Below are 14,576 nucleotides of genomic sequence, written 5' to 3'. Positions count from 1 at the left end.
AGCTGGATGGCCTCAGGTGAATCACTGAGACTCTCTGAGCCTCAGTTTCCATAAAATGGGGATGCCAACAGCACCTATTTCTATCTTTTTTTCTTTCTTTCTTTCTTTCTTCTTTTTTTTTTTTTTTTGCCACACTGTGAGGCTTGTGGGATCTTAGTTCCCCGACCAGCGATCGAACCTTGCCCCCTGCATTGGGAGCTCGGAGTCTTAACCACTGGACTGCCAGGGAAGTCCCAAACAGCACCTATTTCTGACGGTTATTGCTAAAGCTTAAACAAGCTACGGAATGAGAATACGCCAGCCCCTAATAGCTCCGTGAATGCCGATTCCATCTGAATACGACAACCGCCTTTGTTTTTCCAGTAAAGTGAGAAGCTTTATAAGACCAATCAGACAGCCTTGTTTTTTGAAAAACAAAAAACCCATTTATTTCTGTAAACCGTTTTGAGTGCAGATGCTCTTCACGACCCCAACACAGCACAGACTTCCCCCAACGAAATGAACAAGGAAAAGAGAAAAAGAATGCTACCAAACGTGCTCACGAAGAACCAAGCCAATCTCATCTTTCTCTGAAAAAAAGAAAACCCTTTTGCCGGTGTTGGTGCTACCAAGGATGAAAACCACCTACTTTCTGGTCCCGAGAGGCCGGGGCTCCTGCTGTACATGCTCTGTCCCCCGCTGTCCTTGCCGTCGGGCAGAGGACCGACTGGACCTCAATTCCCATCCCGCACCCCGGGCCTCTCTCCCTAATGCCCTCACCACTTGGGGAGCCTGGGAAGTGAACCCTGAAGGGCTCCTCCTGTTGAATCTGGACTTAGACCTTTGTCCCCACTCCACACCATCGTGAGATTTTGATCAAGAGGGTGGGAAAGGGGCCACTTCAGACCGGTGGCAAAGCCAGGCAACTTTTAAGGCAAAATTTCTCTCTTCTCTTTCGGTCTGAGTCAGCCCTGCACATCTCTGATGGAGCCTGGAGCTTAGGCAACTTGGGATGGGGGGGTGGGGACTCTGGAGCGACTCTCGGGGCGTGTGAGCCTGGCCAGCGGGACATGTGTGTGCTTGTGGAGGCCGCCGTCGAGGGCACAGCTGCCTCCTCAGCGGGAAGCAGGCAGGCGCCGAGGAAAACCAGGATAGCAGCCATGGCCCGGGCGCCACAAGCAACACGAGGTTGGTGGGTGAGGCCGGGCAGGCTACCTGTGCCGTCAGTGAAATACCAGGAGAGGGTCACCAGGGGAGGCACCTCCGATCTGATGATGTGTGTGCCCTCGGCATCAACATGATTTTTCTTTAGAACAAGAAAGGGGGGAAAGAAAGAAAAAAAGAGAAAAGAAAGATGTTCCATGAGCTTCGTGGGCTAGGACGCGGCAGGTGCACAAGGGAAGCGGGGAGGGGAGCTGGGTTTCGGACGGGGTGCTGGGCGCTGCCTCTCATGGCGTCTCCTCTCCCTGGCGGGCTGGTAGCTGAGGCCGTGGGCCCCTCGCCTGGGGAGCAGGCAGATGACTTTGGCAAGGGGCGGGGCGCGGGGGCTACTCCGTCTGGGCGTCGTAGTTGGCTCCGCCCGCCTTCTTGAGCTCGTTCCTGATGAAATCGTCCTCCAGCTCCCTCCGGTCGCTGATCACAAACTCTTTGGCGAAATTCTGCCGGAACAAAATAGAACACAGATTTCCCATTAAAAAGGAGGGGACGGGAAAAATAAATAAATAAAAATAAAAATATATAAAAAAAAGAGGGGACGGGATCTGAGCATGGCTCAGGCAACACACCAGGACGTCTTGGCACCTAAAACGCTAAGAAGTGATCAAAATGAAAATCTGGTGGCAGAATGGTTTGGCAGGGGAAGAAAAAACAAATCCAAAAATAACGTGACCAGAGATCAGGAAATGGGTAAAGTCGAGATACTGTGCAGCTCCAAGACCAAGGGGATGGGCCAAGGTCAGGTCTGGGTTCGGATTCCGGCTCTGTCGTTCTCCGGCTGTGTGGCCTTGGGCAAGTTCTTTCAACTCTCTGTGCCTCAGTTTCTTCATCTGTGAAAACCCATCTTCTCAATAGAAGAGGAGATTGGAAAGGTAGGCAGGTCAGCTGGTAAATGTTTAATACCAGGCTCTCTCAAAAGAGGGGTGGTGGCAGGGTGACTTGTAGCTTTTACGCGTTTCCATGGTGTATATATTCACATGATATCTGATTACAAGCTATCAACAGGGGACCAGTACGTGGGGCTGGGAAGAGATACATGACTGGATGTCACCAGCTGGTACAAGGTAGCTTCAAGCCCCCCTGTCACAGTGATGCAGGGCCTCTGGTCCCAGGCCTGAGTGATCAGCCCAGACACTGAAGGCACTAAAGGATGTACTGGGCTCTTCAGCCACACTCAGCTACTGGAAGGCAGGGAGCCTGTTTCCATACATTCAAGAAAAACCATGCCGTGCGATGGGGCTACAATGATGAGCAAATGGAGGCAGTCACTGTGCCCTCTTAGGGTACACATTTCAACCATAAAACCCCACAGGCCTGGCACACGTGAGGCTCTTATAAATGCCCGTGGCATGAATGAGTGACACAGGTGATCTGGCTTAGCAGGTAACCCTGAAGCATGAAGAATCTAGAGTTATTTTAATACACGCATCATAAGACTTCCATAAACAAGGCACATTTCAGGATGGTGACAGGTAAAAATACAGAGAAATTTACCAAAATATGAATAACAAGTCTGAAGGTCAGAAATCATCCCCATTCAAAAAGAGTCCACAAGGAAATAATGTAAACAATTACCACTATTTACAAAGCACCTATGGGTACCAGACACTGCCACACATTAGCAAACTTAATTCTTAAAACCTTTAGTACGGTATTCCTAGATAGGTACCCAAGAGAAATGAAAGCATATGTCCACACAAACACTTGTAAACACAAACATTCATGGCAACATTATTCATAACAACCAAAAAGTAGAAGCAACCCAAATGCCCATCGAGACATGAATGGGTAAACAAAACATGGCCTATCCATACAGTGGAATATTATTCAGTCATAAAAAGGAATGAGGTACTGACACAGGTTACAACAGGGATGAACCTCAAAACCATTATGCTCAGTGAGAGAAAGCGGACATGAAAGACCACATACTGTATGATTCCATTTATATGAAATGTCCAGAAAAGGCAAATCCAGAGAGACAGAAAGTAGATTCATGGTTTCTAGGAGCTAGAGATTGCAACAGAAAATAATGGAAATGAGCTGAAAGTGGATTGCAGTGATAGCTGCACAACTCTGTAAATTCACTTTAAAAAAATCATTGAATTGTAGACTTAGGATGAGTTAATTTTGTGGTATGTAAGTTATACCTCAATAAAGCTGTTTTTTTAAAAATCCTATAAAACGATCAATATTATTTCCATTGTGAAGATGAGAAAACAAAGGCCGGAGATTATGACACCTGCCCAAAGTCACACAGCTAGTAGGTACAGCCGACTCTAAAGCTGGACTTCTTAAAAGTGTCACCATCCCCTTTAGGAGTGATGAAAATATTTTGGAGTTAGATAGAGGTGGTGTCTGCACAACATTTGTGAGGTACTAAATGCCACTGAGTTGTGTATTTTTAAATGGTGGTGAATTTTATGTTATGTGAATTTCACCTCAATTTCTTTTTCACCTCAATTTTTTAAAAAACAAGAGAAAGGAAAAAAAGGAGAATGACTAAACCAGGAGCACTCCCAAGATCAAGTTTTACAATGTTAAGACGAAACGTTCGCCAAGAATGCTAACAGGAAGGAGGAAATGGAAGGTTAATATTTATCAGGTACCTATTATGTACCAGGTGCGGGCTCACACATTTTCTCACTTAATCCTCCCTCAGTATATTAGCTTTTTTTTTAAAGATAAGATCCTAAGGCCGGGCTTGGAGAGATTGTGTAACTAGCCCAGATGACCAAACATCCTTTCAACCCTTTCTACTCCCAGCCTGCCATGCTGTGCTGCTAAGCGTCTGTATAAGTCATCAGCACACCACTGAACACAGCAGAATGGCAGAGCCAGAAAGGGGAACCCAGAAGTAATGTGTTTCTCAAGCTGAGCCCCAGCGGCAGGGGGAGGGGCGAAGAGCAGACCAGAAGGAGGAAGCCCACAGCTCAAGACGCCTATAGAAGGAAGTCCAAAGTTCCTCTGCCCTGTGGTAGCTATATATGGCAATCTAGAGAAACAAGAACACTCGCGCTTGTGTCTGTTAGCCATTAGACAACTTAGATTAAAAGAAGTTTGATAAGATCTCAGAAATCCACAATGAAAGTGCACATAGAGCACAATTCACCTGCAACCCACAGGTATATGGGAAATCGAATCATAGCCAGCAGGCGCAAACCGGGATAGCAGAACCCAGTGAAACATAACAATAAATGTAAATGAACAAAATTACCTTAAAAAAATAGCTATGTCTCAAAGTGCAAAAAAAAGCAGCCCCAAACCCTATATACCTGAGAATCTGAGACGTTTAAAATCAAAAGATTTGCCAAAAAATGATTCTTTCAAACAAAAGTACAGAGAAGAGCAACGTCACCCATCCCCACTACAGGAACCAGCCCCTGCCCTCCAGAGGGCAGGCAGGAGGGGGCCGGCCACGTGGATGTGGTCCCAGCAGGCCTGGTGGGCCTCCTCCACCACCGGATGCTGGGGGGTCAGAGGCTTCAAAGGGGAGCCGATGCTTCCCCTCAGGGTGTGGACTCTGCAAAAAGTCCCGCAAAGGTCTGAGTCAGCCTCAACCCAACTCAAAATGACTGTACACTCCTCCACCTCTGTTCCTGCCAGGGTTCTCACAGAGCAGGCCTTCGACGTGGCAAGGGAGATGCCACCACCTCTGTGGAGTGGGCTTAAGTGTGAGTTTTCCAAAAGAGGCAGAAACAGAGCGAAAACAGCTCTGTGCACAGCCAGACTTTGATGTGGGAGCAACACCTGGGACCTGCATGGACTTGCCTGCGCTGAAAACCACAAAGAACACAACTGCACAAAGCTGGGCCACCTCCCTGCCACGCTCACACCTCTGCTCTCAGCCACTGTCCCTGGCATCCTCCAGGCAACACCTCCTGGGGCAGAGGCAGGCCACACGAGGGCTGCAAGATGAGGGCGGGCAAGTCCTTTCTCCAGAAAGGAGACCGGCAGGGCCCAGAGCTATGCTAATACGTAGGGAATTTTAAATTTTCTAGTAGCCACACTGAAAAAAAGTAACAGGTGACATTCATTGTAATAGTATTTGATCTAACTCTATACCCAAAATATTGCCATCGTAACAGGTAATCAATATATAAAACCATCAGTGAAATGTCTACAGTTTGTGCTCCATATTAAATCTTGGAAAGCCAGTGTGTACTTTGCTCATAGGCATGGCACACAGCAGTATGACAAGCCAGACTTCACGTGCTCTGCAGCCACACGTGGCTGCTGGCAGCCCAGGTCTAGATAGAACAGGAAAGAACCTGAGAGAATAATGTGCTCAGTCAAGGAGAATCATTAACCATAAAATATTGGAGCCGATCTGAGTGGGGGAGGGGGAGCCTTTGGGGACGGCACAGGGAGAGTGTGAAATGTTCCGACTTGATCTGGGTAGTAGTTTCATGGGTACGTACAAAAATTCAAAATTTATCAAGCTGGGGGCTTCCCTGGTGGCGCAGTGGTTGAGAGTCCGCCTGCCGATGCAGGGGACGCGGGTTCGTGCCCTGGTCCGGGAAGATCCCGCATGCCGCGGAGCGGCTGGGCCCGTGAGCCATGGCCGCTGAGCCTGCGCGTCCCGAGCCTGTGCTCCACAACGTGAGAGGCCACAACAGTGAGAGGCCCGCGTACCGCAAAAAAAAAAAAAAAAAATTATCAAGCTGTACATCTAAGATTCGTGCATTTTCCCCTATGTACATTATACCTTGGTTAACAAAAACAGGTGGGGGGGGGGCAGGGGACATTGAGCTGAAAGAGCCTTTGAAACCCTGACATTCACCCCCTTATTTGATAGAGAAGAAGTAGGAGACCCAGCGAGGGGAAACAATTCATCCCCAGGCGCACAGCAGCCTCCCCTCGGGGCCCTGGGGGCAGGTCCTCACTCCTCCGCATGCTCCCTGCTCCAGCCTGTCTGTCCCACCCACGTAAGCATCCGTCATACCCTCAAGGCTACCAAAGCCACATGCCAGAGACTTCAAAGCATAATATGCCAGTCTGGGGGCACTGTCACCTGTGGTTCTAGAAAGATCTTCATGTCTGGGAACTCGGGGTCCCTGGCTGAGAGCCTCCAGACAGGGTCTCTCCCTTTTTTGCCAGTGCAGGACTTTTCAAAGGAAGAGGCCTCATCCAGCTAAAAAGGACCCCAAGATGGTTTGGAAACACACCAGTCAAGTTCAGGATACATTCTGTCCCTGTGACTTTTCTCAAGTGCATTTAAGTTCATGCTTCAAAGATATAAGATGGACATTGGTCTGCTTCCAAGGAGGGCAATTCTAGGCAAGGACTGGGGTTAGGAATTGGGGCTCTGTACATAGTCAACAATCTATTTGCAAGGCTGGTTTTAAAAGTGTATCCTTGGTTTTAAATCACTTCATTTTTAAATGGCTCCCAATTGCCTGGGTTTCAAGCCCAGCTTCAGTCCTGAAACGTGCTAGGAGTAGTTTGTGCCAAATATAAATAGGGACAGCTGTCCATACGCATCTCCGGCAGCCTGACCCTCCCCAGAAACTTACCTGCCCCGATCTTCAGTCTCCTCATCTCCAAGCAGGGACAATAAGAGGACCTACATCCCAGGGCTGGCTGTGATGCTCGGATGACTGTGAAGTAGAAGTGCTCCAGAATGATTAGGTAATATTTTAAATGACCCTGAGTTACCTTTGTTCTCAAGATTGTTAGAGGAGTCTGAGCTATAAAGAAGTTTTCTGAAACACTCAGAGCACAGGGAGTGGCTAGTTCCTCTTCTCTCACCCACGCTGATTTCTCCATCCCCACTGTTTACTTTTTAATGAAGGGAAGTCTGGAGAATTCCTCGGAATAAGCAAGGTAGTGACATTGGCTCTCCCGGCCCTTGCAGAGAGAAGACGGCAAACCCAGCTGCTCGTCCAAAAGCTGTGCGTGGGATCAGCCACAGGAGGACAGAGAAGAAGCCTGTTGGGGTAGAAGTGTGTCTGGTCTTCTACCTAGAACATTAGGACCATGGTGGGTTGCTATCCTATGCAGAGAATATGGGTGCTGGGAAGGTCTGGGAAGAAAAAATGAGTGGGAGTCTTTGACAGTTAAGTTTGGGATGCCAGCTATGCACATTTCTACAAGGCAGGGCCGGGGAGGAAAGGTGACCTTCGTTGTATCCAAAGACAATGAGAGCTAATGCAATTCGTTCTTGCAATAAACACGTGTTTACTGAACACCTATTATACGCCAGACACTCTCCTAGGCCACGGGAAGTCAAAATCTGGTACCTACAGGTCCCTCTGAGAGTCTAAGAGCAGAGAAAGAGAACCAGGGGGCTCTAAAATGTCCCGAAGGAAGCCACCAATGGCTCTGGGCCCTGGTTTCCACCTCTGTGAAAGAAGAGGGCTTTCTTCTTTCATAGGTTCTAGAAGGCAGGTTCGGCCAGCCCTTTCGCCACCAGCCATCTGTGGATTTGCACCTGAGCCTCCAGAGCATGTGGGACAAAGTTCCACCTTGGACACAAGAATCAAGGAGCAACGGGGGAAACTGGCACAGAACTGTCAACTTGGGGATTAGAGCGTGGCTTTCGAAAAGGAGGCCTCGTGCTAGTAAACTCTTGCCAAAAAACGGGGTATGGAACCTCCCCTCCCACATGTGTGAAATGGGACGGGGGTGGATGAGACGCATGCTGGCCACAATATTGTATCTTCTCCCCCAAGTAGGCAAAGATTAATTATAAACCAAAGACCTTGGTCTGCTGAAGAAAAGCAGTTGGTCCCCAGCAGCCTGCATCTTGCTAGGAGAAAAGGCACCCTCCAAGGAACACGGGCCTGATGAAAATGCACAGTATCAAACCTGCCAACCCCTCCTGGGTCCCCTACACCTTCCCTCCTACAACTATTCTACAGCGCCTCAGAGATCAAGGTTTTAAAAATCCTTCCAGCAATGTGTAATTCACTCAAAAAGAACAGGTTCTCATAACTGGCGTGAGTCACCACAGACAAGGGAAAAACAAATAGATCAAAATGGTATGGTCCAGTGTTTGACAGATTCGGGAACACAGGCACCCGCGTCACCACCACGGGGCAGAGATGACACGACCCTATTTCACTAAGGAGAGGACAAAGGACAAGAGAGAGAAATGTGGTGGCATTTCGAGTGGACACAAGGTAATTGCCCAACACAGATGGATGGGGGAAAGCATGATGTCTTATAGCAAGCTGGGGTAGGTTTGGGTCCAAGCCAAAAAGGAGCAGCCATCCATATGCCTTGAATCCTGACCCCCGCAGGGCCACCCACCTCTTTAGCGCGTGAGTGGCTGCCTGGGTTCTGACACCCCCTGCTTTCCTGACCACGGACATTTCCAGAAGCCCTGACTCCATTCCACCTGATTTCTGACTACGGCTCCATCTAGACCAGGGACGGTAAGAACGCGGGAAACAAACTCTGCTCTCTTCTCCAGTATCCGTGGCAGACATCACTAATCAATCCTGGCACTTTCCCCACTGGGTCCAGACTTAACCTCAAAATCCTTAACCCAGACCTCCAAAGAGCCCCTGCTATGGGTCACTTGACAAACGATATTAAATCCATGTTTAGGGCTTCAATTTCTGCCTGGTTGAAATTGTGCTTAGCATTTCTTGTTCCTCAGTGACACCCACTTTGGGGACTTTTTCCCAAAGGAATAATTCAACAGAATTTTTTAAAAATTACAACACACATACTCACAGATGTTCATTGTCAGTAAATACCAGACTGCTTCCACTTTCAACAGAAGTTGGGTAAATAAGTAGTATTTACACTGAACACTTCATACATAGCAGACACTTACAATACACAGTATTTTACTTAATTTTTACAATTCCATGAGTTTAAATATTATCACCCCCAATTTTCAGAGGATGCTGAAACTCAAGGAAGTAAAGTAGCCGGCAAAATGTCGCACACATGGTGAGTGGTGGGGCTGGGACCGAAACCCGTGTTTAACTCCACGCCAAGGTCTTTACCAGGGGAGTGAACACACACACACACACACACGTACATGTAATCGTATATTCACTAACAGAATAGTATTCAGCCATTAAAATTATGAAAACTGAAAACATTTATGAAATGTTACATGAAAGGACACACTGTACCACTGCTACGATTAATCCCGTTTGTAATAACATGTACCACGTGGCCAGGGCTCCAGGGGAATTAGCAGAAATCGCTGTGTGGCTGAACATCATTTAGGTCCTTAATTTTGTCCGAACCATTTTTCAAAACCACACCACCCTGGGAGAAACCACCAAGGGGGAGAAAACAGAGAGCCTGGAGCTTGTTCTGGGAAGGTCTTTCAAAAGGCAGGATGTCGAGGGACAAACTATGACAAGGACGAACGTGGGGTTGGTCCATGCAAGGGAAGAGAACGAGGGAGGGAAAATCGGAAAGACAAACATAGAGAGTGTAGGCCGCCTTCAGCCCCGACCAGCTCCATGGGGTGTGCATGCCACACATGGAGACCTGTCTGGACTCAGCGTTTGGGCTCCTTCAGTAAAGACCTGCACACACTAATCTGGCATCCCCAGAGCATGGAAACTGTCTGCTGTTGACAGTGTTGGGAATCACTGTGTGGACATCAGGAGGCCAGCTGGCGGGGGGCAACCAGGCAGGCACCACGCCAAGGCCAGCTGGCCGAGGTCTGGGACCCATCTGGGGTTCAGTGATGGGCACCCGGCCACAGCCCCCTGGCAGGGCAGGCTTGTGCAAGCGGCTTCCATTTACGTGCTGGGCTCAGGGCTTGGGCGTCTTCCTCTCCCAAGGGCTTTTAACCTCCTGGTAGCAGGAGCATAGAACCAGGTTCCCCACTGCCCTTCCCACTACTAAAGCGGTCTCTGAGCCCCACCAGCTGGCTTCTGTCTTGACACTCACCTTGGCTTGAGGACTCACCCCTCCCAGCCTCAGTTTCCTCATCTGTATATTGGGTGTATAATGGCACCTGCCCCTCCACACGTGATCCCTGGCTCCACCATTCACAGGCCGCTTGGGAGCTTTGTATTTGTGTTACATAAAGGACACAAGCATGGGAAAGTCCCCTTGCCTGAGCCCAGGCCCAGGTGAAACGCATCAGCACAAGAGGCCCTTTCTGGTTCTGAAAAGAATAAAGGGCCTTTCCACAAACCAAGGGCTTGAAGAAGCATAAAACTCCCTGTAAAAACAAACAGCTGAAACCCTTTAAAGATGGATGAAGCCCAAAGCTGGTCACCCGAGGGCCAGGCAGCAACTAATGCTTTGCAAGGGGGAGCAGCAGCCCCGTAAATCTCATGACACAGAAGTGTGTGGGTTCTCCCGGCTGACCCAACCAGCTCTCACCTCTGCTTTTCACTGACACAAAGCAGAGCCTTTGGAAATTCCAATCCACCCCCAAATCCCTCCCTGAGTGTAAATGGCTTCCACAATTTAATTCAGCCCAAAGAGCAGTTACTGAACATTTACTAGCTTCTGTCCTAGGAATACACCAAGAATAAGACACAGACTACAGCCTAGGTGAACAGATCTGTTTCTTCACTTTTTAGCACCTGTTTAGTACTTTTCTAGGTTTGAGAAATACAAATTAAGCGGCCATGGTCCCTGCCCTTGAGATTAGTTTCTAGGGTCACTTAATTATAATTCATGGAATTTGGGTCATAGTATCATACAAACAGATAAAGGAGCAATTAATTCTGATTGAGGCTGGTAGGAGAATGGGGTAAAGAAGAAGGGTTTTGAAGGATGAATAGGAGTTCATCGGTCACTAAAAGGAGAAACCTTTCACATCCTTTACTTTCCTTTAATCCTTCCAACAGCTCTATGAAATTTTACAGTCTCTTTTTCCTAAGTGAGAACAGAGTCTAGAGATAAAGTTACTTGCCCGAGGTCCTAGGATGAAAAGTTGCTAGAGCTGGAATATCAACTTGGGTCTCACTCCCCTTAAGCCCATGATCTCTACCATTTGACACAGCAGCATTTTTTAAAAAAAGAAACACTGTGCAATGATGTTCAGTTTCCAGTTTAAAAAAAAAAAAAAAAGGTTCTACCATCAAGGAGCTTGAGAACCAGATCAGTAAATTTAAAAAATAAATGTAAGAGGTTTGTTTCCTGCAGAACTTCTCAGAGCCTTCTCAGAGTGCTAGAGGACTTTGGGAAACATTCAGTGGGGTGAAGTGACAGAGTCAGGGCCCCAGGAGCCAGTCTACAAGCACAGGGGACATTGGGCAACTTCCCCAACTTCCCCGGGCCCCAGTCTCCTCATCTATAAAGTGGGGATAATGACAGAACTGTCCTTGTTGTGAAGAAGAAATCATTTTAATGTGTGGAAAGTCCTTGAAAGTGCCAGGCATGTGGTAGCGGCACAGTAAAACTCTTGTTATTAATATTACTACCATAGTGGTACACAAATACGACCCTCCTGGAGGAGAGTTAGGACATCTGGTCCTGGCTCTGGGGGTGGAGGGGCTCCAGAATGTAAGCCAGCCCTGATCCTGGGGTTTAGAGGCCATGAGGATACACTACACTGATGATTCCATGCAGTCACTGACATGCCCATCCTTCCCACCTCTACTTCTCCTTGGAGGAAACACTCCCCGCCGTTCTTTTCCCAGTGCTGAAAGCTGAGATCTACCTCTGGTTACTTGGCTCCGTGAGCATTCGTATGATGTTAAAAATACAAAACAGATAAAAGGACCGCGTGAACAAAGTGATTCCGCAAGGCCAGCACAATGCTTCATCGACCGAGTCTGCTCTGAAGCAAGACAGCCTGGCCCAGCGCGGGCAGGTCCCTAACGGGGGGTGACTGCATCGCCCCTGTCATCCCACAGAGGCGCCGGAACAATGGGACGGGTGTTGTGTTGATGACGGCTGTGACGACGCAGCCGCGCACTCTGTCCACTCAGCACATTCCCAGGGCTCGAGTCCGGCTGTCACCATGGCCCAGCCCAGCACCCGTCACTGCCCGTGGCCTTGCTGGTCTTGTCTTGTTTTTCACCAGCCACAGATGCAGCTCAGCATCTCAGCCCGGCTCTGAACACAGACTAAAGAGACCCAGAATCAAACCTCCTGATTTTTAACTCCTCTGGGCTCCAGCCCCAGGCCTGCTGCTTGGTAGCCATGGGTTCGGGGCAAATCCTATCACTGCTCTGGGTTAGGGTTAGGGTTAAGGTTAGGATGAAGGTTAGGGCTCCCCTTGCTGATGCACCTATGTGCAGGCCCCAGGCTGGAACCTGAAGGAGTCTGGATTGTTTGAAGTCAGCAAGGGTGGGTGAGGGTCAGGACCTTCCTGTGTTGCTGATGGATGTGACTTTGATCCAAGCCATCTGCAAGACAGTCAGGCAGGATGGCTCAACAGTAAGATTCATGCTTTGTGTCCCGGGCTCAGCACGCGGACCTATCGGCTCCCAGGGAAACACTCCACAACCTAGAAAGCTGTGCATCGTGGTGCTGTCTAAACAGGACAGCTGGGAGTCATAAGAGCCGCACTTCCAGGCCTCTACCAGAGATAGTTCTAAGCGCTTTCCGTATAGCTGCTCATTTAATCCTCACAACAACCGCAAGAGGCAGACACTATACCAGCCCAGTTTTAGCCATCAGGGGAGTGAAGCCCAGAGGAGAGCAACTTGCCCAAGGCCATATAGTAAATGGCTGGGCTGAAATCTGAACTCACCCCATCTGGCTCGAACGGCCATACCCCAGACCACTGCACTACAAACTCTCTTTGTCCGACAAAGCGAAGTATGGTTCATTTAAATGTAATATGCTGTCGTAAACGAACTACCCCATAAAAAATGAAACAATTTCAGAATAAATCAAAACAGGATACGACACAGCAGGTCAAGTCATCCAACTCATTTTTAAATGGGGAAACTGAGGCCCAGGAAGGGAGAGAGACTTGCCCACAGGCAGGCAGGTGGCGTAAAGACCCACTCCTCTGGATTTCAATGTCTCTACATTAATTTACATTGTCAACGTCTCATACAAAGCCTAAGGATGTGGGTACATTAGTTTTATTATTACAAAAACCAAGGGTTATGAGTAATCTTACACTAAAACTCAATCCATTTATTCTTCACATGGAAACGGTGGTAAAAGGCATCTAGGGATGTGATCCTGTCCCCAAGACACGGAATCCAGAAAGGTCCATCTGGAGACCCTTAGAGAATATCTGTTCTGAGTCTCCATTAAGCAGAGAGGACAACTGACACACCAGATCAGCATGATTTCGGTGACTGTCAGAAAATACCATTATGCCAGTAATATCGACCCCTTTGTAACATTAATGGCTGTATTTGCAACTGTAGTATAAATGTGAGGTCTTGTAATAGCTTCGGGTAATAAACCTTTTTAAATGCAGAGGTGAAAAATGCGAAAGGTAATGGTCAAAATATCACATTGCACCTGCAGTTCAAGATACAGTCGTCATCGTCGTTGTCGTCTGTTCCCCCCCACCCCCACCACCACCGGAGGGGACGTTTGTGCTTTTCATCTACCAGCATCCGTTTCTCTTAACAATCGGAGCTGCCAATCATGGGACCCCACCTGCCTGGTCCACGGGATGTGCCAACTGGATCATTTTAAGGGAATGATTGACACTGAGGGAGGGGGGCTCTCTCTTCCCCTGGGATCAAGACCGGGAAGAACCACCATGCCTGGACCATTTCTCCCGCTGCACAGAGGCCACCTGAGGACAAATCCAGGGGAAAGAGAAAAGAGAAACGAAAGGAAGATACTGCTTCAGCCCTGGATCCAGCCACCACTAAAGCTGGCAACCCCTGCGCTTCCCAGTTCAGAGAGCCAAGCAATTCCCCTTTTTGCTGCAATGTATTTGAGTTTGCAAACAAATGAATTATAACCAATACTCCCAATTGAGGTTACCAAAGAATCGTATTTCCCCAAATCACCCTCTTAACCCACTGAGCCAAATTGAGAAGAGTTCTAGATATATAAAGAACTCTGCAGACTGCTAATAGGTTCAGGGTTTCCTTTGTGGGGGTGATAAAAAAAAGTTCTGGAACTTTCCGGACGATGGTGATGATCGCCCAACACTGCAAATGTACTTCACGCCACTGAACCGTACACCAAAAGGGCTAACATTTCATGTTATTGTATTTCACCACAATCTTAAAAATGGAAAGAAAACAGGAGCATTGCAAGATTCAGAAGACTGCCGCCACTGGACACATGTCAGCAACCATCTTCTCCCTGTGTGCCCTGTTCCCCTGGCTGGCCAACAAGAGGGCTAAGTGTGGAGGGCGGAGTCCAGCAGGAGACCTTCGGACTTGGACATGCATTCTTTTGCATTTTCCATTCTGTTGCCATAAAGGAGATCCTTGAAAGCTGGTTAAGCATTAAAACCCCCAACTGGGCTTCCCTGGTGGCGCAGTGGTTGAGAGTCCGCCTGCCGATGCAGGGGACAC

The 14,576-nt window shown here is 48.3% G+C and overlaps 1 protein-coding gene across 1 annotated transcript in view; it reads right to left on the bottom strand.

Annotated features, from left to right (window-relative positions):
- Positions 1–402: 402 nt before the first annotated feature.
- Positions 403–14,576, bottom strand: part of COTL1 (coactosin like F-actin binding protein 1) — a 43,707-nt gene continuing 29,533 nt past the window's right edge. Inside the window, exon 4 of the mRNA XM_027119105.1 lies at positions 403–1,637. Within this exon, the coding sequence (XP_026974906.1) occupies positions 1,527–1,637 (111 nt within the window). The 3' untranslated portion in view covers positions 403–1,526. The remainder of the gene's footprint in view (positions 1,638–14,576) is intronic.

Source organism: Aethalodelphis obliquidens, unplaced genomic scaffold (genome assembly GCF_003676395.1).
Source record: "Aethalodelphis obliquidens isolate GAN/ISIS:26980383/991018 unplaced genomic scaffold, ASM367639v1 scaffold20, whole genome shotgun sequence".
NCBI classification, from domain to species: Eukaryota; Metazoa; Chordata; class Mammalia; order Artiodactyla; family Delphinidae; genus Aethalodelphis; species Aethalodelphis obliquidens.
Note: the sequence above shows the minus strand (reverse complement) of the source record. Positions and strands in the feature narration are given on the sequence as shown.